General features: G+C 47.4%; 1 protein-coding gene across 2 annotated transcripts in view; it reads left to right on the top strand.

Annotated features, from left to right (window-relative positions):
* LOC140197839 (ephrin type-B receptor 3-like) overlaps nucleotides 1-26,277 on the top strand; it is a 55,099-nt gene that overhangs the window by 27,296 nt on the left and 1,526 nt on the right. For both annotated transcript variants that reach the window (XM_072258329.1, XM_072258328.1), the window contains exons 2-3: nucleotides 2,860-2,924; nucleotides 23,437-24,112. In XM_072258329.1, the coding sequence (XP_072114430.1) occupies nucleotides 2,868-2,924; nucleotides 23,437-24,112 (733 nt within the window). In that variant the 5' untranslated portion in view covers nucleotides 2,860-2,867. The remainder of the gene's footprint in view (nucleotides 1-2,859; nucleotides 2,925-23,436; nucleotides 24,113-26,277) is intronic.

Genomic DNA, 26,277 nt, shown 5'->3' with positions numbered 1-26,277 from the left:
TTGTAAATCGTCCCGTGGTTAGTCTAGGGTTAAAACGGGGTGGTTGCTTGGCGGCGCGGCTGCAAGGGCCAGGAAGGATCTCTTCCACGCTGTATCTCAAAAAATTAATTAATTAAAATGTAATTGGTGTCCGTTTATAACTGGGCATATATTTCTGAAAGCAGTGAAACTGTTGGCCTTAGATATCCGAGAGAAATTGGTAACTGGTTTCCTATCGTCACCTTTACTGAGGTACAGTGACAACATTTGTTTTGCATGTCGTACATTACAGGGAAAAGCAATAGTAGAAGGCAGAATAAAGCGTTACACTTACGGAGAGTGCAGGTTCAGACTGACAGTAAGGCGCAAGGTTCATGACGTAATGTGAAGGGGGCTTCCACCTCCCTCCCCCTTTTCTTTCTCCCTGGGCCTCCTGTCCCATGATCCTCTCATATCCCTTTTGCCAATCACCTGTCCAGCTCTTGGCTCCATCCCTCCCCCTCCTGTCTTCTCCTATCATTTTGGATCTCCCCCTCCCCCTCCCGCTTTCAAATCTCTTACTAACTCTTCCTTCAGTTAGTCCTGACGAAGGGTCTCGGCCTGAAACGTCGACTGTACCTCTTCCTAGAGATGCTGCCTGGCCTGCTGCGTTCACCAGCAACTTTGATGTGTTTTGCTTGTCCATCTCATTGTACTAGCTGACCGTTCAATAGTCTTTTTAACAACAGGATGGATACTGTCCTTGTATCTGAGTGCATGTGCATCTTCTACCCGAAGGGGTGGGCGGGGGAAGTGGGGTGGAGAGAAGAGATGCAGGCAACTTCATAAAGGGAGGGAGCAGTGTAGACAGAGTCCATGACGGAGACTGGCTTCTGACGTGTGCTGGGCGTTGTCCACGGCTCTCTGCAGTTTCTGGTGGTCCCGGGCAGAGCACTTGCCTTCGGAGGGAATGCTCTCTCTGCGGTTCATCTGTAATCTTTGTGCGGATCGAAGGGGCCACGGCATTTCTGTGTTCAGTCTCCTGAGGAAGTCGAGGTGCTGGTGAGCTTTCACGGCTGTGTATTTCCCACCTTGCCAACAACAGCAAAACCCTCAAAGAGAGACCATGGTCTACAGTCCATCAAAATCCAACACTTCGACATCCCACAGGCTCGCTCTCTCACTAACACGGGACAGACAGATGGCACTCCATCCACAGCGACAGGGGAGACAACAGTCGCTATTTCGCTGTTGCAGTCAGTCTGAGGCGTTGCTCTTTTAGTTCGAGTTCCCCGACTCGGGGATCGGCAAATCGATTACTGGGTGCGGAGCCCGCTGTCTTCGATGTTCCGGCTCCCGCTACGCTTCAGCGCACGACACCAGTGAGAATTCGTGTCCACAGGGCGGTGCAGGCCCCGTAGTCTCTCGACTTCGGGCCAAACCGGGATGTGCCGAAACGCGGCCGATCAACGGGCTCCGAGAAGGCGAATACGCCATTGTGCAGAGGCGCAGTTTTTCAGTGCTGCTGTGGCTCAAAGGTCCCGACAGAACCCCAACCACCCCGAAAAGCAAAATAGAGACATTAGAATAGGAAAATATGAGCAGTTTCCCTGATGGGCCGGGAGAAGTTGCCTACTGGCGCAACTTTAGCCCCGCCCACGGTTTGGTCACTTTGGACACTTATGTTGCCTTGTCTGGACACTTACCTTGTCTGATTGGCCCTGCTCCAGGGTGCATTTCAGAGGAGGCATGACAACTCCTCTTTGCTGGGTCGTTGCGGTTCCTTGTCTAATGAAATTCAGACAAGTGTCTCCTGTGTGAGCGACTTTAGTTGGGCAAGATATGTACAGTTTGTCTGAGCTCTTGTTAGTTTTCGAGTTAATTTCAGTAATAAATCTTTAGTTTTAATTTGAACTGCCGAAGTCTCCTTGCGTTCGCTAGTGACCCTCATTGCGACTCTCTCTGGGTTACTCTTGAATTCTGCCAGATGAGAGCAGTTGTCTTGCCACCGAGATTGAGCACTGTGATTTCAGTGTCTCGGGACCCAGAGAGTGAAACGCAGCTCAGCTCTTTGCGGGCGAGGGAGCCCCACTCCTCGATACTCCCAGGGCTGTTATTTGCCCCGTCCTTCTCAGGTTGTTCTCACTGGAATCTTGCTGCGCGCACATTGAATGCAGTCGCTCCATGTATCAGAAGCGGCCATGGAATACTGTGGGGGAACACAACTGCAGATGCTGGAAATCCGAACAAAACTGATACGGCCAGAAACACTCGACAGATCACGCAACCTCAGTGGAGAGAGAAACAGGTCTTGCCCGGCAACGCCGACTGTTTCTACCTGACCCGATGAATTCCTCCGCAACTTCATGCGTGTTTCCAGTGAAATAAAGATTTTGTTTTGAGTCGAGCATTCTTCATCAGAACCGAGAAAGTGAGAATCGAGTTAGTGCGGGTGGGGAAGGGACAAGGATAGGAATTCCTCTGACAGGACAGAACAATCAGGTAATTCAGAAAACGGTAATAAAAGCAGCAAAAGGCTTAAACACCCACCGGCTCAGTCAGCATCTAGGCAGAAAGAAACAGTCATCGCTTCAAGCCTGTTCTCTCTCCATAGATGCTGTCTGACTTGCTGGGTGTTTCCAGCATTTTCAGGTTCCTGGCATCCGTAGTTCTTCCATCTAAAGAGCAGATGAAGAGCCTCTTCGCCTGTTTAACCAGATGCTGATATTGCACAGTTGTTAGTTATCGCTGGGCTTCTGAAAAGCACAAAAAGGGGAAGGAGGAAACGGAAGGAATCCCCGCAAAGTGGGAGCAATGTGTCAGCTAAAGCTGGAGACAGCAGTTTGACGGGTTGTCAAAGGTTCTATCGAAATGCAAATCTCTCCCTTTTCTCTCTGATAGAGGTGCTGATGGACACTCAGATGGAGACGGAGGAGCTGAACTGGCTGGCGCTGCCCAGCAGTGGGGTAAGGTGCCAACTTTCACAAACTCCTCTCTCATCTTTCAGGAACGCAGAAGGGTCAGAATAACAAATCAAAAATATATATTGATCGAGGAAGATTTATATTTATCATGGAAGATGCCCTTCCAAACCCTTGAGCTGCGCTGCCCAGCAACCCCCAATTTAACCTTAGCCTAATCAGGGGACAATTTACCAGTTAACCTACTAGTTAGCACTTCTTTGTACTGTGGGAGGAAAGCGGGGCGCCCGGAGGCATCCCGCGTGATCACGAGGAGAGCTTACAAACACCCTTCAGGCAAAGGCGGGAATTGAACCCTGGTCGCTGGTACTGTAGAGCGTCGCGCTAACCACTACGCTACAGTGCTACCCCCAAAGATGTACAGACCCGTCGGCCCACCATACCTATCTACTCTGATCCTACACAATTAATACCACATCCTGCTGTGCCCTGCTCATTCAAGTCCCCGTCCAGATGTGGCTGAAATGTTGTTACTGTTCCTGATAACTGACGTCTTCCAATCCCAGGTAACATCTTTATGTGCCAGATTTTGATTATAGAGCACAGAACGTAAACCAGTACAGCACAGTACGGGCTGTAGAGGTTATGTCGCCACGGTTCGGATACAACCCAAGTGCAGAGTGAGAGACACTGAAGCAAGTCGCTAGTTCACAGACTTTAATTCGAAAGTAACGAAAGGGAAAATAAAACAATAAACGCTAGGCCAGCATTAAACGAATACCACTAGTCTTCAGAGCCAGTTGATTTGAAAGTCCAATAACTCAGGGAAGGCCGAACACAAAACAGCAGCGAAGCTTTGCTATGCTCCGTCCAGGTCTCGACAAGCACTACGACGACAAGAATGGAGTTGAATATTATCATGATTAAATAATAATTATCTGACACGTGCAAATTCACAAGCGCAATTGCCGTATCTACTACGCTGCCGAATCCGTGGTTGTGACAGGTTACTTAAAAAAAACAAAACCATGAGAAATTGAGTGGGGGACTCGAGGCTGCCCGACGCTCCTCCAAATAACCGAGTTCCAAGTCGAAAGGAGTACGCTCGATCCTTTATTACGAAGCCAGCAAAAACGTACGATCTTATAACGATAAAATAACTAACGAAACTAGAGTTAAACTAGAACAAAATTAGAGTTAAAAAAGAGGATCTAGTGTTTTCCCGGCCTATATGACGTATAAACTCTTCTCAGGCTTTCAGCCGGGTACAAATATAAATTGTAACCGACGGTTCGACGTCAAACACCACCATCTTCATCGGGAATGATGCCGCGGCATGCCAAGTCCCCGTATTTATACCCCATGGTATGTCCTTCCTGATTGGTTAGTCCTCATCCAATCAGGTCCCATTTTGTTTACAATCAATTTCCAGTTCTTACTTAAGAGTCAGACCTTCGTCTTCGTTAAAATTCTGTTTCTCTAGTTTTATTTCATTGGCTTAGTCCCAAAGGCCATTGGCGCAGCACAGTAATCTACTGCCGTCTTAGTCAATCCTATGGCAATTGCAAGTGCGGTGTTCACCTACCGCCGATTTCTCCAGGTAATCCAAACGGATACACCTACTGTGCTCCTGAGAAACCATAGAAACATTACAGCACAGAAACAGGCCTTTTGGCCCTTCTTGACTGTGCCTAGTCCCACTGACCTGCACCGGGACCATATCCCTCCATACACCTCTCATCCATGTACCTGTCCAAGTTTTTCTTAAATGTTAAAAGTGAGCCACATTTACCACTTTATCTGGCAGCTCATTCCATACTCCCACCACTCTCTGTATGAAGAAGCCCCCCTAACATTTCCTTTAAACTTTTCCTCCTTCACCCTTAACCCATGTCCTCTGGGGGTTTTTTCTCCCCTAGCCTCAGTGGAAAAAGTCTGCTTTCATTCACTCTATCTATACCCATTATAATTTTATATACCGCTATCAAATCTCCCCTCATTCTTCTACGCTCCAGGGAATAAAGTCCTAACCTATTCAACCTTTCTCTGTAACTCAGTTTCTCAAGTCCCGGCAACATCCTTGTAAACCTTCTCTGTGCTGTTTCAACCTTATTTATATCCTTCCTGTAATTTGGTGACCAAAACTGCACACAATACTCCAAATTCGGCCTCACCAATGTCTTATACAACCTCACCATAACATTCCAACTCCTATACTCAATACTTCGATTAATAAAGGCCAATGTACCAAAAGCTCTCTTTACGACCCTATCTACCTGTGACGCCGCTTTTAGGGAATTTTGTATCTGTATTCCCAGACCCTTCTGTTCTACTGCACTCCTCAGTGCCCTACCATTTACCTTGTATGTTTTACCTTGGTTTGTCCTTCCAAAAGTGCAATACCTCACACTTGTCTGTATTAAATTCCATCTGCCATTTTTCAGCCCCATTTTTCCAGATGGTCCAAATCCCTCTGCAAGTTTTGAAAACCTTCCTCACTGTCCACTACTCCTCCAATCTTTGGATCATCAGCAAATTTGCTGATCCAATTTACCACATTATCATCCAGATCATTGATATAGATGACAAATAACAATGGACCCAGCACTGATCCCTGTGGCACACCACTAGTCACAGGCCTCCACTCAGAGAAGCAATCCTCCACTACCACTCTCTGGCTTCTCCCATTGAGCCAATGTCTAATCCAATTTACTACCTCTCCATGTATACCTAGCGACTGAATTTTCCTAACTAACCTCCCATGCGGGACCTTGTCAAAAGCCTTACTGAAGTCCATGTAGACAACATCCCCTGCCTTCCCTACATCCACTTTCCTGGCAACCTCCTCGAAAAACTCTAATAGATTGGTTAAGCATGACCTACCATGCACAGAGCCATGTTGACACTCCCTAATAAGTCCCTGTCTATCCAAATACTTGTAGGTCCTATCTCTTAGTATTCCTTTCAATAATTTACCTACTACTGATGTCAAACTTACCGGCCTATAATTTTCCAGATTACTTTTTGAACCATTTTTAAACAAGGGAACAACATGAGCTATCCTCCAATCCTCCGGCACTTCACCCGTGGATACTGATGTTTAAAATATATCGGCCAGGGCCCCTGCAATTTCAACACCAGTCTCCTTCAAGGTCCAAGGGAATACCCTGTCAGGTCCTGGGGATTTATCTACTCTGATTTGCCTCAAGATAGCAAGTACCTCCTCCTCTTCAATTTGTATAGGTTCTATGACCTCACTACTTGTTTGTCTTATTTCTATAGACTCCATGCCAGTTTCCTTAGTAAATACAGATGCAAAAAAAAAACTATTTAAGATCTCCCAATTTCTTTTGGTTCCATACATAGCTGACAACTCTGATCTTCAAGAGGACCAAATTTATCCCTTACTATCCTTTTAGTCTTAATATATCTGTAGAAGCTCTTTGGATTATCCTTCACCTTGACTGCCAAAGCAAACTCATGTCTTCTTTTAGCCCTCCGGATTTCTTTCTTAAGTACTTTTTGCACTTTTTATATTCCTCAAGCACCTTATTTGCTCCCTGTTTCCTATACATGTTATACATCTCTCTCTTCTTCTTTATCAGAGTTCCAATATCCCTTGAGAACCAAGGTGTCATAATGAGGGGTGCTGGGAGTGGACCCAAATGCAAGACTCAGACACTGAAGTACTTGGAACAGGACTAGGATATCAAGGTAGCAAGGTGTGACGGGACGAAACGATGCTGGACATGACACAGGCCCTGGACGAGACAAGGATACAGGGCCTGGGCTAGGACTTGACTAGGATAGCGGAACCAGGACATGGAACTTGGGACTAGCAGCCTGGGCTCGGACTCCGAGCCAGAGACTGTCATGCTCTGGTCCATGAAATCTGCATTCTGGTTCACGCTCCTTATTCCAGGTTTTTCGGTTTTCCCCAGTTTCTGTTGAGGCAGCTGATTGGCATTTGGGCTGGCTTCATAAATACCTTCAGGATTCAGCCTCTGGCTGCTGGATTATTCCTGTCCATACCCCCTGTCAGAATCTCTTCTGTTCCCCTTCCTTCTGTTGCCTTGCCTCGCCTTGCCTCATCTAAAGCCTTGCCTTGCCTCCCCTCACCTCGTCTGAAGCCTTGCCTCACTTGTAACCCTCACCTGCACCGCTGTCTAGTTCAATCACCGGAGCAAGATAAGGAACTGTCTATCATTGTTTTGAACTGTCTCTGTGTCCACGCCTTCACTAGGTAGGTCTGGCCATCTGCCGCTGCCTTCTGTTGGAAACTGTCTCATCATATTCTGCATTCTGTGTTTGAGTCCCAGCCCTACATCCTGTTTCCAGGGAGGGATCCCGGCTCTGTGTTCAATGTTCCTGTCTCTCCCTTGACCAAGGCTCTGTGTTCCTGTCTCTCCCTCGACCAAGTCAAGGCTTCGGGGTCTCGTCCAGTCCTAGCCACGTCTTAACCTTGTCCTGTCCAAGCCACGGTTTTATGTTCTCGTCTTGTCCATGTGTCTCACCCAGCCCAGGAGTACCTTGCCCAGCCCGGTGCTGGGGGTTCCCTCGTCCTGTTCTGGGGTTCCCTTGTCCTGTCCAGGAGCCTCAAGTCCAGTCCCGTTGCCTCTCCTCGTCCTGTAGCCACATCTTGTCCTCGCCTAGTTCTGGAGTCCGAGCCTGAGTCAAGTCCCAGGTTTTGGGTCCTTGCCCAGTCTCTGGCTTGGAGTCTATACCCAAGCCTCGAAGTACCCTAGCCATGAAGAACCCAAGCCATGTCCAGTCCTGTAGCCACCTCATGTCTTTGCCAAGATCCGGGGTCCAAGTCACTGGTCAAGACCCACGTTTCGAGTCCTTGTCCAGTCTCTGGCTCCGAGTCCTAGCCCAGGCTCCCAGTTCCATGTCCTGGTTCCACTATTGTAGTGATGTTCTAGCCCAAGTCCTGTATCCTTGTCTCGTCCAGGGCCTGTGTCATGTCCAGCACCCTTTCTTCCCCACTTCCCTTGCTTTCTTGACTAACCTAGTCCTGTTCCTTGTACTTCAGTGTCTATGTCTTGAATTTGGGTCCGCTCTTAGCACCCCCATATGACACCTTCAGGATTAGGCCTCTGGCTGCTGGATTTCCTGTCCTTACCCCTGTCTGAATCACTTCCCTTCCCCTTCCTTCTGTCGCCTCGTCTGAGGCCTCGCCTTGCCTGAGGCCTTGCCTAGCCTCCTCTGAGCCTTGCCTCGCCTCGTCTCCTCTGAGGCCTTGCCTCGGCTGTAACCCTCGCCTGCACTGCTGTCTCGTTCAATCGCCGGAGCAAGATAAGAAACTGTCTATTGTTGTTTTGAACTGTCTCTGTGTCCACACCTTCACTAGGTAGGTCCGGCAGTTTGCCGCTACCTAGTGTTAGGAACCGTCTCGTCGTATTCTGCATTCTGTGTAATGAGTCCTGGCCCTACGTTCTGTACCCAAGGAGGGGTCCTGACTCTGTGTTCTGTGTATGAGTCCCGGCCCTACGTCCTGTTTCCAAGGTGGGTTCTTGTCTATCCCGCGTACAAGGCTCTGCTTTCCTCTCTCTCTCTTGACCAAGTCAAGGCTTCGGAATCTCATCCAGTCCTACACACGATCCAAGAATCTTGTTCTGTCCAAGCTATGGCTTTGTGTTCTCGTCTTCTCCATGTGTCTCACCCAGCCCAGGAGAACTATGCCCAGCCCGGTGCTGGGGTTCCCTTGTTCTGTCCAGGAGTCTCTCATCCAGTCCTCTTGTCTCTCCTTGCCCTGTAGCCATGCCTTGTCCTCGCCTAATTCTGGAGTCCGAGCCCGAGTCAAGTCCCAGGTTCTGGGTCCTTGCCCAGTCTCTGGCTCGGAGTCCATACCCAAGCCTCGCCTCGTAGAACCCAAGCCTTGTCATCTCCTCGCCTAGTTCCGGTCTCCGAGCCAGAGTCAAGACTCAGGTTCTGGGGCCTTGTCCAGTCTCTGGCTTGGAGTCCAAGCCCACGCTCCTAGTTCCAAGTTCCATGTCCAGGTTCCACTATCCTAGTCAAGTCCTAGCCCAGGCACTGTATCCCTGTCTCGTCCAGGGCCTGTGTCATGTCCAGCGTCCTTTCTTCCCCTCTTCTCTTGCTTAACTCTAGTCCTAGTCGTGTTCCTCATTCTTCAGTGTCTGTGTCTTGCATTTGGGTCCACCACCAACGCTCCCTTTATGACAGAGACTGGACAAGGACTCAAAACCTGGGTCCTGACTCGGTCTGGGACTCCAGAACTAGCCAAGGACAAGACTTGGCTACAGGATGAGGATAGGCAACAGGACTGGACGTGAGACTCCTGGACAGGACAAGGAAACCCCAGCACCCACTGGACAAGGTACTCCTGGGCTGGGCGAGACACATGGCCAAGACGAGAACACACAACCATGGCTTGGACAGGACAAGGTTAAGACATGGCTAGGACTGGACGAGACCACGAAGCCCTGACTTGGTTGAGGGAGAGACAGGAATGCAGAGCCTTGGTCGAGGGAGAGACAGGAATATGGAAAACAGAGCCGGAACCCCTCCTTGGGAACATGACGTAGGGCCGGGACTCATTACACAGAATGCAGAATATGATGAGACGGTTCCCAACACAAGGCAGCGGCAGACAGCTGGACCTACCTAGCGAAGGCGTGGATACAGATGGTTCAAAACAATGATAGACAGTTCCTTATCTTGCTCCAGCGATTGAACTAGACAGCGGTGCAGGCGAGGGTTACAGGTGAGGCAAAGCTTCAGATGAAGCAAGGCGAGGCGAGGTGAGGCAAAGCTTCAGGCGAGGCAACAGAAGGAGGGTGAACAGAAGGGATTCAGACAGGGGGTATGGACAGGAACAATCCAGCAGCCAGAGGCTTCTTCTTTTTTTCTTCTTCTTTGAGTTTTTACAGCAGTTGGCATCCACACTGTTGCATTACTGCCATCTTCAGGATTTATTGTCCCTCATTGTCTATTCATTTTAAAGCCGTCTTTCTAGTTCCGTCGCCCTTAAAAAACTAAACAATCATTTCCTCCACTGATCACTCTCCCCACATTCCAATAAACCTTTAACACTGTTCTCTACTAGTCCTATTTTGCGTAATTGTTGTAACATTTGTTGCCTTTCCTGTGCAAATTTCCTGCATGAAATAAGGATATGCTCTACTGTTTCAGTCTCCTGACGTAGATCACAAAAACCTGTTGGATGCTTATTTATGATGGCCAGAGTGCCATTAAGGTTGCTGCGCCCAATTCTCAGTCTACTTATAATTACCTGCTCCTTCTGCTTTTCTCCCCTACTTCTTCCCATATCTGCTCTGTTCTGAATTGAATGTAAATGTCTTCCTTTTATTGCTCTATCCCAATGCTGCTGCCACTGTTGATTTATCCTTCTCCGCACTATGCTCTTCCCCTCTGATTTTGATAGTTTAATATTGACCTCTGCAGATCCTTTTTTAGTTGCAGTTTTTGCCAGCTTATCTGTGGTCTCATTTCCCATAATACCTGAATGTGCTGGAACCCACATGAATGCGATATTTTTGCCTTGTCTAGCCAGTCTTGAATTTGCAAATAGGATTTCATAAAGCAGATCCTGGTGATCTCTAGCTGTACCCGCCTTAATGCTTGCAAGGGCCGACACAGAATCGCTACATATCACAAAATTATTACAATCAACCTGCTCACTCCATTCTAGTGCTAACAATATGGCAAACATTTCAACTGCATATACACTCAAGCAATCAGGTGTTCTTTCGCTAATTTCCGCTCAATAACTTGGTACAACAATTGCAGACCCTGTTGCACCTGTTTCTGGATCCTTTGATCCATCTGTAAAAATCTGTATGCCTTTATACTTACATTCCCTGTAACTATGATATTCACTGAGTATATCAGCCGTCTTATTACTGTGCTTAATCTTAAGCAATTCCAGATCTACAGACGAATTTTCTAATACCCAGAAAGGTCTGACAGGCCACACCACACTTGGACAAAACTCTTTATCGTATACACCCATATCTTTTGCTGTTTGCTCCCCTGTCCAGCCAAATCTTTCTTTTTGTGTCCTCTCCTTCTCCCAGCATGTCTGCAACACCCTTTTTGTAGGATGGCTATCACCATGCCCCCTTAAATTAATCCAGTAATTGGCCTCCAGCTGTTTACGTCACAGATCCAATGGCATTTCATTTGCTTCAACTTGGAGTGCACACACTGGGGAAGTTCTAACCGCTCCCAAGCACACCCTTAGAGCCCAAGCTTGCACGATATCCAGTTCTGCCAGCACAGATTTTGCTGCTGACCCCTATACAATATTTCCATAGTCTAATCTTGATCTTATTAATGCTACATAAATATACTTCAGTGATGCATAATCAGCGCCCCATTCCAATCCAGCAAGTCACCTCATGACATTTATCACATTTTTACATTTAGTAACTACATATCTAACATGTTCTCTCCATGTTAATCTCAAGTCAAAGTGCACTCCCAAAAACCAAAAACTTTCAACTCTCTCCAGGTTGCTTCTATACAGATTCAAACTAAGTTCCCTGAACTTTTTCGTTGTAAAGAACATGGCTTTTGTCTTCTCCACTGAAAATTTAACACCCCACTTTGTCCCCCACTCTTCAACTTGATTAATTCCATCTTGCATTTTCGTAACTATATGTTCAATATTTCTCCCTCTTTTCCACAAAGCCCCATCATTTGCAAACAATGACCTCCCCACTTCCGTTGGAATATTTACGAATATATCAGTGATCAAAATGGAGAATAAAGTTGGACTCACTGCACTCTCCTGAGGCATCCCGTTTTCTACAACATACTGGCTTGAAAGCTCTGATCCTATCTTCACCTGAATAGTTCTCTCGTTTAAAAAGTCCTTAACCCAATTGAACATTGCCCCCCAATCCCCATTAAATGTAGCTTGATTAGGACCCCCCCTTTCCATAACATATCATAAGCTTTCTCAACATCAAAATAAACTGCAGCCACTGTCCCTTTATTTAATTGAGCTTTTCTTATTCCGTCCTCTAGACACAACGCTGGATCCATAGTATTCCTCCCTTTCCTGAACCCGCTTTGATACATAGCCACCATACCTCTACTTTCCAAGAAGTACACTAACCTCTCATTTATCATACATTCCATAAGTTCACATACATGTGACGTCAAGGCAATTGGCCTGCAGTTTTCTGGCCTGCTGGCATCTTTCCCAGGTTTCGTTATTGGAATAATTATTGCCTCTTTCCAGCTCTCTGGTATTCTCCCTTCATCCCAGACTTTGTTATACAGAAGCAGTAGTTTCTCCAGACTTCCTTCACTCAAGTGTTTTATCATACCATAACATATTTCATCTTAACCTGGCACAGTCTTTCTTGTTTTATCTAGTGCCTTTCTTAATTCTCCCATGCTCAAAGGGACATCTTGCACACCATCAAGGTTAGTTTTCCTACATAAAGCCTCCATATTTTCAGCTTTTGTTCTCTCTCCACCTCTTCTTGCCTTCTCAGACAAATTATCAGAACTATGTACCATAACAAAAGTGTTTGCCAACAACTCTGCCTTTTCCTTATTTGTTACTGCAGTCACATTTCCATCAACCAGAACTGGATACCTCCACTCTCTCCTGTCCCCTCCCATCCTTCTTATCATTCCCCACACCTCTCCTACTTGAGTTGTGTTTCCGACTGAATCACAATACTTTCTCCAGTGCGCCCTTTTAGCATGTCTTATTGTCCTCCTTACTACTGCCTGAGCTTGTTTGCACTGAATCATATGTTGGAAGTTATGAGTTCTTTTATCCAGTTTAAATGCCTTATTTCTCTTTCTCACTGCTTCCTTACAATTATCATCCCACCATGGTATTATCCTCTTCTTTATTCTTCCTTTACTTTTAGGAATGGATTCTAATGCAGCCGATATTATACCAAGTTTTATATGCTGTCAAGTGTTTCTGCGTCCATTCCATCGCTGACCTGACTTAGATATCTATTACTTTTTTCCAGAAATTTCTCCCAATTGGCTTTCTCAAGGATCCATTTCCCACCTGTATTCTCTGTGACCAACGAAGCAGAAATATTTTTCTTGCACCAGATTGGGTAATGATCACTCCCTACAGTTCCTTCTTGGTACACTAACCAATCACACACTGTTGCAATGGAGTTTGATACTAATGTAAGATCAAACACACATTCCTTACCTGTATTAACATCAATTCTAGTACTACCACCATCATTTAGGCACACCAAATACTTATCATCTAGCAACTCCTCTATTACCTGACCATTGATGTCTGTTCTGTCACTGCCCCATAATAGATTACGTCCATTAAAATCACCACACCAAACAAAGTTACTACTGTTCTGCCCTTCTATCTCCTCAAGCTTGTTTAACTCTAGTCTTTTGCATTGATTATAATAATTCACAATCACCAACTCTTTCCTTTCAGTTCATACTTTTACCACCACATACTCTTGTTCACTTCCTACACCTAGTATTCTATAAGGAATACCTTGCTTTACGTAAGTTGCACATCCTCCTCCTCCTCCTCCTCCACCGTCTCTCCTGTCTCGCCTTACTGCCTCATAACCATGTAAAACAAAATTAAATTAGGTTTTAACCAGGTCTGTTGGATACACACAACATCTGGCTTTTCTCTCCTACTTGCTATAAACTGCTTGAAATCTTGTCCATTAGCAATCAGGCTTCTTGCATTCCATTGAAGAAGCAGCATTATTAGTAATATCAACCCACACATACTGTCTCTTGACTTGACCATATCCTGAGTTCATCGTTTACTTCTTCCCATTTTAATCCTATCATATCCAAATGGTGCTCTGCAGCTTTCACAATAATCTGAATCCTTTCAGTTTTAGATTTGATCTCATACATTGTGTTTACCAAGGTCACCAATTTCTTCTTCTCTATCCCTATGCATTCTTCTTATCTTGCCTTTCTTTAGCTGCCACTTGCTCTTTGCTACACCCTCCCTCATTCAGTTTCTTCTGTCCTGCCAACTTGACTGCCTCAGCACATGAGACTTTTTACTTCACCCTTATCTGCTGCACCTCCACCTCCTTTTTCAACACTCCACATCCCCAGTACGCTACACTATGGTTACCTCCACAATTACAGCACTTTGGTCTCACTCCCTCTCCACATTTTCCGTATTCATGTTCCCCGAAACACCTTGCACATCTTTTCTTTCCTTTGCACACTTTGGCCACATGCCTAAACTCCTGGCAATTGAAACACCTCATAGGTGTCGGTATATATTCTCTTACATTGTATCTTAGAAACCCAAAATATAACTCCTTTGGAGGCACCTTATCCTCAAATTCTACCAGAACGGTTTCAGTCTCCCTTTTCCCTGCTCCCCTTGTCATTCTTTTCACACTCTTCACTGAACTGTTCCTCACCCTCAAGTTCTCCACTAGCTACTTCATATAAACACTGAGGGGAACCCCAGATATCACCCCCTTGCAACCATTGACCCTTTGTGCTCCAACTCTTACAACCCTGGACACTTCGACTTTCCCAACATTAGTCACCTTCATTGCCTTCTCCATCTGCTCTTCAGTTTTACATCCTATCAACAGGTTTCCATCTCCTAAAATTCTCCCATGGTACACTTCAACTACTTGTCCTCTGATGATTTTTGTTAGCTTAAGTGGATCGATTTTCTTTACTCCCCCTTCCCCCTCAAATCTTACCACTACATTTAGCAATTTTGCCCTCGGGCCCTTCTCCTCAACTTCTCTTCCCTCACTTTCCCATCCACTTACACTAGACCCACCTCCTTTCTTTCTCTTCTGACCCATCATCTTCCTGTTCTTAGTCCCTCTCCCTACCTCTTCCCACTCCCACTCCGTGCTATTGCTGTCACCATCAGTCTCCCTCCCTGCCATCCTATCAGAGTTTGCAACAGAGCATGTATGAATATCGTTCTGGACATATACAGGCCGTCAGTCAATATTTCCACAGACTGTCCCCCACAACACCCCACAGCCAGCAGCTAACTCGTAACTCTGGCCCAGCAGTTGGAGCTTCAGCCACCAGCCACCAGCCACCAGCCACCAGCCACCAGCCCCTAAGCCCCTAGTTCCCAGCCAGAGGTTGAATCCTGAAGGTATTTATGAAGCCAGGCCAAACGAGAATCAGCTGCCTCAAAAGAAACTGGGGGGAAACCGAAAAATCTGGAATAAGGAATATGGACCAGACCGTGAACCAGAATGTGGAATTCATGGACCAGACCGTGACACAAGGTTCCTTATTCTTACTCACTTTGTCTTTAATCCTGACATGAACATACAAACTCTGCACTCTCAAAATTCCTCCTTTGAAGGCGTCCCACTTACCGATCACATATTGCCACAGAACAACCTGTCCCAATCCACGCTTTTTAGATCCTTTCTCATTTCTTCAAATTTGGCCTTTTTCCAGCTTTGAACCTCAACCCGAGGACTAGATCTATTTTTATCCATGATCAAGTTGAAACTAATGGTGTTATGATTACTGGAACCAAAGTGTTCCCTTACACACACTTCCGTCACCTGTCCTAACTCGTTCCCTAATAGGAAATCTAATATTGCATCCTCTCTAGTTGGTACCTCTATATATTGATTTAGAAAACTTTCCTGAACACATTTACAAACTCTAACCCGTCTAGACCTTTAACAGTATGGGAGTCCCAATCAATATGTGGAAAATTAAAATCCCCTACTATCACAACTTTATGTTTTCTGCAGTTGTCTGCTATCTCTCTGCAGATTTTCTCCTCCAATTCTCTTTGACTATTGGGTGGTCTATAATACAAGCCCATTAATGTGGTCATACCTTTCCTGTTTCTCAGCTCCACCAATATGGCCTCGGTAGACAAGTCCTCTAATCTGTCCTGCCTGAGCACTGCTGTAACATTTTCCCTGACCAGTAATGCCACCTCCCCCCACCCTTCATCCCTCTGCTTCTATCACGTCTGAAACATCGGAACCCTGTAGCATTAAGCTTCCAGTCCTGCCCCTGCTGTAGCCAAGTTTCACTAATGGCTATAATGTCGTAATTCCATGAGTCAACCCATGCCCTCAGCTCGTCAGCCTTCCCCACAATACTCGCATTGAAATAGAAACACTTCAGAAGATTATTACCACCACACACAACCCTTCTGTTTGTGACTTTGCATGAACTTGTAACATCATTTATTTTCACTCCGCTCCACTTGATGTGGGTTTCCGCCGTGCGTCCTGTCTGACCGATATACGCTGCTCCGCTTTCACAGAGAACCGTGTAAACGCAGGCCGACCTGAGTCCCAGGTCACCCTTGACCCACATAAGCTGCGACTTGACCTTCCTTAGGAGTTTGTGGATGGTATTGATCCAGTATTTCTTAAGGATTCTGGCGCCCCTTCCAGAAACCGCGGAAATATAGTGAAGGCAGGCGGTAGCGAAAGGTTCCGCCTTTTTGTTAGGTTTCCTGGTTTATCTGTCAGCCCTTGTAAGGGCCCGATTGATTTCCTTCACCTTCTGGCCATTCTGTAGGAACGTCATGCGTAATCGTCTTATTTCTTCGGGGAGTTTTCGCACTGTTAATCAGAGTAGAAAGAACTTTGGGGGGCGTGATGGTGGCTGTTGTTGTTGGGGTTTAAGTCCGTGTGAGAGGGTTTCCGATAGACGCCATGTCCGGGTCTACTGTCTGGTTTCCGTCGTAATAGAATGTCCGGGAACATTCTTCTCCATTCCCATCATAAATTGAATGTTTGGGTGTATGCTGTTCATATGGTCGTGGAAATTAGAGTAACTAACGTCCAAATTAGCGGTCACGAAAAAATATATCACCCCATCTCACTCCCTCTCAACGAAATTCGGAGCGCGTGAATCAGTTACTCTACTCTTTGCTTCTACCACGTCCCAAACCATGTGACAAATTACCTATAAATGCGCAACCTGCAAGCAGATAGAAAATAGACACATAGTTCCTAGATGAACCTTTAACCTACTCCAATATCAACCTAACCCCTCCCTTCCAGATACAGTACCTACTTACCGCCCGTTAAGCCGCTGGCGTTTCAGGCAGCAATGAAGGTCCTCCACCTGGCAGTGTTCAGGGCTTCCTTCATCGTGTCAGCAGCTTCCTCTCAGTTTTCACTACTGTCAGTCATGCAAGTCCCAGGTGGAGACTCGGGAATACTGTCGCATTCAGATGTAGAAGGATTCTTCATTGCTGTTTCCGTAACAGTTTTGATTTTGGTATGAGAACACCAATGCCTTTGAACGGAAAATCCTACAGCAGGTAGAGGATTCTATCGTGGGTAAAGCTCTAAATGAAACGGCGTCCTAGGAAAGCAGAATCTCTCATCGGAGTTCCCCACCACACGGGTGTGCTCTGTTCTCGCTTCTGCCATCAGGTAGAAGGTACAAGAGTCTCGGGACTCGTACCACAGGTTCAGGAACTGTTACTACCCCTCAACCATCAGGCTCTTGAACAAAAGGGGATAACTACACTCACTTGCCCATCTCATTATCTTATGTTCTCATTATTTATTGCTATTTATTCATTTACACAGTTTGTTGTCTTCTGCACTCTGGTTGATCTTTCATTAATCCTGTTATAGTTACTATTCTATAGATTTGCTGAGTATGCCCAGAGGAAAATGAATCTCAGGGTTGTACATGCTGCCATGTCTATACTCGGATAATAAAATTTACTTTGAACTTTATCAGTCTGGGTTGCTAGACCTGAGCTGAAGCCCCGAACCCGGCCAACCAGTGGACCACACTTAGTCCGGCCTCTACCCTTTGACCTGTTTGGCATGGTCACCCTACCAAGAGCCAAAGCATAAAGCCCCGACTCCAGCCAACATAGATCTCCAGGTCATCGAAACATGAAAGATTGTTGTTTTCTTGGAGATCCCTTCCACACAGCCATCCATTTTTACCCCTTTCATCCAAGAGTCTCTTATACAATGGTTCCCAGTTTTGGGGTCCATGGACCCCTCGATTAATGCTAGTGGTAGGGTTCATGGCATAGAAAAGGCAGGAACCCTTGATCTTAAATGTCCTTAATATAAATGTCTCCACCACCAGCAGCGCGTTCCAGACACTTACCACTTTTTAAGCGTAGTTGTTTTTTTAAAAATAATTTCTATTTACTTTTTTTTCCCCTGTTAATGCCCACATGGAAATGAATCTCAGGTTAGAATATGGTAATGATAGATAGATAGATATACTTTATTGATTCCGAGGGAAATTGGTTTTCGTTACAGCCGCACCAACCAAGAATAGAGCGTAAATATAGCAATACAAAACCCACAAACAATCAAACAACAAATGCAAACTATGCCAGATGGAAAATAAGTCCAGGACCAGTCTATTGGCTCAGGGTGTCTGACCCTCCACGGGAGGACCTGCACGTTCGATGGCCACAGGCAGGAACGACCTCCCGTGCCGCCCAGTGTTGAATCTCGGTAGAATGTAGCCGAAGTCCAACAGTAAAAAGTTCAATATCCGGTCTACAAACACGTTCCTCGATCGTAATGTACCCCGGATTGCACCATCTGTTGTTAACCAGAACAGTAAGCACCCAACTCCTTAACACTTACCGCTCTCAGTGCACTTCCGGTCAGCCCGAACGGTCTGGAAGCTGTCCATGGAGAAGTTTTAATCGGGTATGTCCTCGTGCAGCCCCGTTCCAGTGAAACACATAACATTGCACTCCCGAAATGAACTTTAATAATAGATTTACTTTGAACTTGGAAAATGTTTTCTGCACCCTCTTTTGCTTAATCAAATCCTTCCTGGAGGGTGGAGACCAGAACTTTACACAGTGCTCCAGGTGCAACACGGTAGCGTAGTGGTTAGCACAACACCTTACAGTCCAGTGACCCAGGTTCAATTCCCACCGCTGCCTGTAAAGACTTCGTACGGTCTTCCCATGACCACGTGGGTTTCTTCCGGGTGTTTCGGTTTCATTCCACAGTACAAAGGCTATGGGTTAATTGATCGCATGGGTGTGATTGGAAACCGTAAGCTCTTTGGGCCGGAAGGCTCAAAATCTAAATAAAAATAAAATACAATACTATCATGGTCCCGTCTGGCAAATCCCCATCTTGCTATTACCCCCTTAATTGGGTCTTAATCCTCTCGTCTGATTTCCAATCATTCCCAATTCCACTAATTACAGCACACCTGGTTCCCATTAGCGAACATAGGATAAAACTTGGGCGGCACAGCCAACGCCGCCGTAAAACAAGATACAGACAGACATGTTTTGTCAGTTCTTTGGTCGTCTCTAGTGTGAGTAAACCTCGCTCCCTGATTCCTTGGGACTGTCAGTTCCAAGCTCCGCATCATTTCCTGGATACTCTACGTAAACCTTGTCTCCGTGTAAAGACTCTCCTGGATACCGGTTCCCCGTTCGCGGCGGTGCTAACGCCTCACGACTCTACCTCCGCGTTTGCGTTCTACACTTGGATTCGTCCTCAGCCTCGTCCTTGTAACAAATACACCTGAAATATGACTTCCCAACTCTTGTACTCTGTGCCGTACGCCTTCCTCACCGCTCTTCCCAACATGGAACTATGTATTTGTAACTGTAAGTCGAGTACTTTCGCCCCGTCCCCAACAGGCAGGATCTCCCAGTGGTCAACCATTTCAAGTCCAATTCGATATGTCAGGCCATGGCCACCTCTGCTGCCAAGATGAGACCACTCTCAGACTTAAGGAGCAACACCTCATCTGGGTGGCCTCCAAATTGATGGTATGAACATCGACTTCTGGAGCCTCCAGTAATTTCTGCGCCTCCTCCTTCTATTCCCTACTCTACATAGAACAGTACAGTACAGCACAGGAACAACCCTTTGACCCATAATGATATGCTGAAGCAGCTAAAAAATAATTTTTAAAACTAATCCTTCCTACCTACACGATGCCCTCCATCTTCCTCATTCATGGGCCTGTCTAAATGTCTCTCAAAAGCCTCTAATGTATCCCCACTCACCTCTTCTCTTCTCCATACCTACCCATCACCTTCCTCTGGTGCCCCTCATCCTTCCCTTTTCTCTATGGTCCACTTTCATCTCTTATTAGATTCCTTCTTCGCCTATCAGCTCCCAGCTTCTCAGATCACCCCCCCTCCCCACTTCCCTGTCCGCCCACCTAACCCTTCACGTGATCTCACCTATCACCTTCCAGCTTGTACATCTTCCACCACCACCTTATTCTGGCTCTTTCCCTTTCCCCATTGACCAGTCCCGATGAAGCGTCCCGGTCCAAAACATCGGCTGTTTATTCCCCTGCATTGCTGCTGCCTGACCTGCTGAGTTCCTCCAGTATATTGTGCTTGTAGCTCTCGGTCTTGCTGTTCAACAACACTCCCCAGTGCACGAACTGCCCTGGCTTCACCATTATCATCATCACCCTGTGCCGTGCCGTATGACGTGGCCTATCCATGGCCATGATTGTTCTTGGCAAGTTTTACTACTGAAGTGGTTTGTCATTGTCTTCTTCTGGACACTGTCTTCACAAGATGGGTGACCCCAGCCATTATCAATACTCTTCAGAGATTGTCTGCCACTTGTCAAGGTGATTATGTAGGTGAAAATGATTAGTAGGTTTGTGTGTCAGACAATACTGGCGATGAGGTGGACAGTGAAGAAAGCTGTACTGGCTTATGACAGGATATTGTTCAACTGAGAAATAGGGTAAGGGAATGGCAAATGGAATATAACTCAAACAAGTGCAAAGTGATGCATTTTGGAAAGCTAAACCGGGTCGCATAACCAGGACTTGTGATATGCACCACCTGCTCATACGACCGTCCACCAGTTGCTCCCATGGCTTCATGTGACCCTGAGTAGTAGTAGTGGTGGTGGTGGGGGGGGGGGGGTGTTTAAGCAGGTGATACACCTTACCCAAGGGTGATCTGCAGGCCCGCGGAGGGAAGGAGCGCCTTACGCCTCCTTTGATAGAGACGTGTGTCCACCCTGCCACCCAGCCCTGGTTTAGCTTTCCAAAATGCATCATTTTGTACTCGTTTGAGTTAAATTCCATCTGCCATTCCTTTACCCAGTTTCCCAGTTGAGTAAACTTACTAATCGTTGTCATGGAAACATACAAATTTACAGCACATTACAGGCCCTTCGCCCCACAATGTTGTGCCGACCATGTAACTACTCTAGAAGCTGCCTAGAATTTCCCTGCCCTCTACTTTTCGAAGCTCCATGTACCAATCTACGAGATTCGTTAAAGACCCTATTGTATCCACATCTGCCACTTTCGCCGGCAGTGCATTCCACACACCCACCGCTCTCCGTGTGGAAAAACTTAGCCTTGACACCGCCCCCCCCCCCGTACCTACTTCCAAGCACCTTAAAAATATGCGCCCTCGTGTTACCCATCTACATAATCATACTGATTATTAATATGTATATGACAAACAACAGGGGTCCTGTGGCACGCCAATCTAAAAAAAACTCCTTTACCACCAGTTTTTTTTCAACCAGCAAACTAATTTTGTCTCCGATTTGCTAACGTACTCTGATCCCAATGTACCCTGACCTTCTGGACTATGTTTGTGCCACTCATGTTGATATGTATGTATTTATTTATTTAGAGATACAGCTCGGAATAGACCATAACCAGCCCCGGACAACCCTTATCTAACCTGAACCTAATCACGTGACAATTAACCCTCCCGGTACCGAGATTCATTAAACACACATCAAAGTTGCTGGTGAGCGCAGCAGGCCAGGCAGTATCTGTAGGAAGAGGTACCGTCGAAGTCCTGTACAGTCCTGACGAAGGGTCTCGGCCCGAAACGTCGACTGTACCTCTTCCTAGAGATGCTGCCTGACCTGCTGCATTCATCAGCAACTTTTATGTGTGTTGCTTGAATTTCCAGCATCTGCAGAATTCCTGTTGTTTCCAATTGACAGAGCTGTATTGACCCCTGAGCCCCTCCCTGTCCCCGCCTCCTGAAGCTCCCCGGTACGGTGGGACCGAGGAGATGGGGTCGTTCTCTCGTTATTTTCGTGGAGTCACTTCAGAGGAAGTGATGCTGACCAGAGACTGAGGATAATTACATAGAATACAGAACAGTTCAGTATAGGAACAGGCACTTCGGCCCATCATCTCTGTGCGGAACGCGGTGACATTAAACTATATGCCTGCACATGATATATATCCCTCCACTTCTCGACTGTTCATGTATCTGTACATATCTCTGCTCCAACTAGACCCTGTTCCCTGATTGAGCAACTAGACCCTGTTCTCTGATTGAGCAACTAGACCCTATTCCCTGATTGAGCAACTAGACCCTGTTCCCTGATTGAGCAACTAGACCCTATTCCCGGATTGGGCAACTAGACCCTGTTCGCCGACAGGGTAACTAGACCCTGTTCCCTGATTGGGCAACTAGACCCTGTTCGCCGATAGGGCAACTAGACCCTGTTCGCCGACAGGGCAACCAGGCCCTGTTCGCTGATTGATCAACTGGACCCTGTTCAATGACTGGGCAACCAGACCCTGTTTCCTGAATGAGCCATTAGACCCCGTTCGTCGATTCTGCAACTGGACTGTGTTTGTAATGTACCCTCTAAGGTGTGCGTGTGTGCACACATCCCTGGCTACGAGTGCACAAAGGAATTTAAAATGCACTGAAACGGTTGTCACCCTCTACCGTTGTTGGCATGTTAAGTATACTTGACGATCGTACACAATCGCATTTCATTTTTCGTTGCCCGATGTGGACGCAGATTTTAGAACTGGCTTATTTATACTGTTTTTATTGAAGAAATTATTGACGCACTGTGTCAAATTCCAAGGAAGCCCAAAAGAACTGCTAGTTAATTTAAAGGGAAACAGAAGAAACTGCTACTCCGAAGACCCATGAGGTCAGGAACGAGCAGCTACGAGAAATATTTACACACAATACAAAAACCGGTGTTGTGGAGATGCAAAAGTTGCTGGGGAATTTGTAAGTGAGAAGAAGTAGAATGATATTTGGAAACTTGACTTTTTAAAGCATCATTTAGCGAACAAATCACATATGGATGGTGTGCAAAAGCTCCGGCGTGAAAATCCTTTATTACCCGCTATAGGCCTGCTACGTATGTTTTGCAAGAGTGCAGATGAACAAGAGCGAAAACGATGAAACCCAGCGGAGATCACAGTTCTTACTGACAGTTGTTTTATTTATTTTAAACAATGAACAACTAACTGGACTTGGTAGTTTGTTATCCTAAGAAAAGCTTTAGGTTTAGTTCAACTTAAACACTCAGCACGCTCATATCGTCACAGAGCAAAAAAAAATTGCACAGCACAAGATTTTTGCATACACTGATCATCACAAATTAGAAGGAACATCACTTATTTTCTGTTTGAGCAATTTGAATGGGAAAAGCGGCCCAAATCTCGTAGCTGGAACCTACGCCCCCTGGTCTTGGACGCCTCTGTTAGTGGCAACGGTTTATCATCATCCATCCTGATTTGTACATTGCGTGACTGCGAGATGCTTCCGGCCTCCCCAGATCCTATTCGAGTGTTTTTATCTAGTGGGATTGATTTTTTCCTCTGTCTCTCTTGGCAGTGGGAAGAGGCTGTGGCCGTGGACAAAAATTTCCAGACCACACGGACGTACCGGGTATGCAACGTGGAGCTTCCGAACCAGGACAACTGGCTGCGCAGTAGCTTTATGCGGCGGGGAGAGGCTCGACTGGTCTACGTGGACCTGAGGTTCTCCGTCCGGGACTGCACGTCCTTCCAGGGGGCCGCTGGCTTCTGCCGGGAGACCTTCACCCTCTACTACCGCCAGTCGGACTCTGAGGAGACAGTGCCGGCCGCCGGCGCCCAACAGCTGAGAGCGGCGTACGCCAAGGTGCAGGAGGTGGGAGCCGAGCACGTCTTCAGCCTAGGGAGCGGCGGCCAGGTGAACAGGGTCACTGTGAGGGTGTGGCCGCTCTCCAAGGCCGGCTTCAGGCTGGCTTTCCGGGACCGGGGGGCGTGCGTCAACTTGCTCTCCGTCCGGGTCTACTTCAAGAGATGCCCGGCCACCGTCGCCAATCTGGCCCACTTCCCCGAGGTGGCAACGGGCGATGGGCCGTCCTCGCTGGTGGTGGCGGCCGGCTTCTGCGTGTCCAACGCCGAGGACGACTCCGTCCCACTCAAGATGTTCTGTGGCAGCGAGGGCGACTGGGTGGGAAGCGCCGGCACCTGCCGCTGTCGCCGCGGTTACCGGAGCAACGAGGAGCTCACTGCATGTACAGGTATAGAAAACACCCGGATCCCCCCCCCCACACACGTCCCCATTCCTCTCAAACACACTTGCAGCAGAAAACGCACACCTGCCTACCCCACGCACTCTCTCACCCCTCATTTCCCTCGCAACACAGACGTATACAATCCCCGCATACGAAACAGCCGTCCTTCATTCTCTCACATGCACACCCTCATTCCCCCCCCCCCACCTCAGCAGAGGTCGGGTTGCCCATGGGTGCTGTGTCCCAGCTTTCTACGTGATACACCGACCAGAGCAGTACAATATGGATAGCAAGCTCGCCGCCTCCGCACAGCTGATGAAGGCAAAGGAACGGCTGGTACACTTTGGCAGCAGGAGTCGCCAGTCAGCGCTAGGGACCCCAGCTGCGGATTTCTCCCCCGGGGTTTGCTCCCGAAGGCTTTCCCACGACTGGGTACACCCACAAGGCAGCGGAGCTTGGAGACCAGAGTTTTCCTTTTCCTGGGTGAGCTACCAACCACTCTGACGAGTCCCATCTGCCTGAAGCGACGGGTTTTAAGGTGCCAGTAACCTGCCTTTGCCCCTTCTCCTGTCACTAGAAATTGTTCCGCAGGGCTCAGTAGCTAAGCCACGCGTGAAGGCCAGGAGCTGGACTTGGTTGTCAGAGGCTGTTCGAGACGCAGCCATTTAATAGGTAGTGGAGCTTATCCCAATTTCCACTCCCGGTTAAAGCTAACTTAAGGAACCACAATTCTCACAAAAACTCCCTCCCCTTATCCCCTCACATTCAGAACCCGCCGCTCCGCCTTCACGCACTCTGACACTCTCCATACACACAACCATCTCTCACACATCGCCCCCACGCACACCCTTCACACCCCACTCCTCTGACACTCCCCACACTCCATACACACCCTGAAATCTGGATCAACGTCACAGTCGAGTTTGTTGATACGTACAAGTCTGTACGGGTACAATGAGGAGCTTACTTGCTGCAGTATCACAGGCCCAGGTCATCGGAGACGAGTACATCGGACTGCGCTGTGGCCCGAACTCCCACCCACTGCCGTTCACCCTTCACTGAACAGACAGCTAAACCACAGCTCGCCATCCCAATCTTTCAAACTTTTCGACTCTGCTCTCCAATCTCCTTCCACGTCGCAATCGACGTGTCGGGTCGCTCTGTGTTGATCAGCCGCAGTCGCCATCACCGCTCCCCTCCCTCGCAACCCTGTCTGGAGGGAGTTGATGGGAGTGTGGGGAGATTGAAATGGGATCGGTGTAAATGATCGGTACGGACTCTCTCTAGAGTGGTGTGTTATTTCAGTAAGTCCACTCTGCTATGCCTATGAGCTAGGCCCCACCTTTAGGTCAACCCAGTGTCTATGTTTCCGCCCAAGTACGCCGATCAACAAGCCCGCCTCGGCCCTTACCCCGCGGGGCCGCACCAGCAGAAGGTTCTCCCGGACACTGAGCAGTCCGGAAACGTTGTCCATTCACAGACTCTGCTCCTGCTCAGGCCATCCCGCCCCCCCCCCACTTTCCAGAAGGCCCTCCCACCCCTATATCAGTCCTTTGATCTCCCAATTTTTCCCATGGGGTCAAAAAGCCGAGCTCTTCAAGTTTTTGTCTAAGGGGAGAATTAGGGAGGAAATTTATTTACTATTTTTATTTATTGCGGGACAGCGCAGAATAGGCCTTCCGGCCCTTTGAGCCGCGCTGCCCAGCAATCCTCCAGATCAACCCTAGCCTAATCACGGGACAATTTAGAATGACCAATTAACCTACCAACCAGTAGGTCGTTGGAATGTGGGAGGAAATAGGAGCACCCGGAGGAAACCGATGAGGCCACGGGGGAAAAGTACTATCTCCTTACATGCAGCGGCTGGGATTAAATCCGCAATGACTGTACTGTAAAGCGCTGTGCTAACCACTACGTCACTGAGCTGCTTTAGGAGGAGATGAGGGTCCAGAACTCACAGCCCAAAGCAGAAATGCGTCTACACATTTCGCAGACGTTGGAATCGTGAAGAAATGAAAGTCCACCAGGAGGCTATTCGGCCCATTCTATATGCGTTAGTCAAGGAAAGTGCTTTCCAACCCAACTCATTCAACTCTGTTGTTGACTGGTCTTCCAGTAAACTTTTCCGGCTCGGACAATGAATTCTAGACCCCCGACTCCTCCCTAATTCT

This window comes from Mobula birostris, chromosome 5 (assembly GCF_030028105.1).
Source record: "Mobula birostris isolate sMobBir1 chromosome 5, sMobBir1.hap1, whole genome shotgun sequence".
NCBI classification, from domain to species: Eukaryota; Metazoa; Chordata; class Chondrichthyes; order Myliobatiformes; family Myliobatidae; genus Mobula; species Mobula birostris.
Note: the sequence above shows the minus strand (reverse complement) of the source record. Positions and strands in the feature narration are given on the sequence as shown.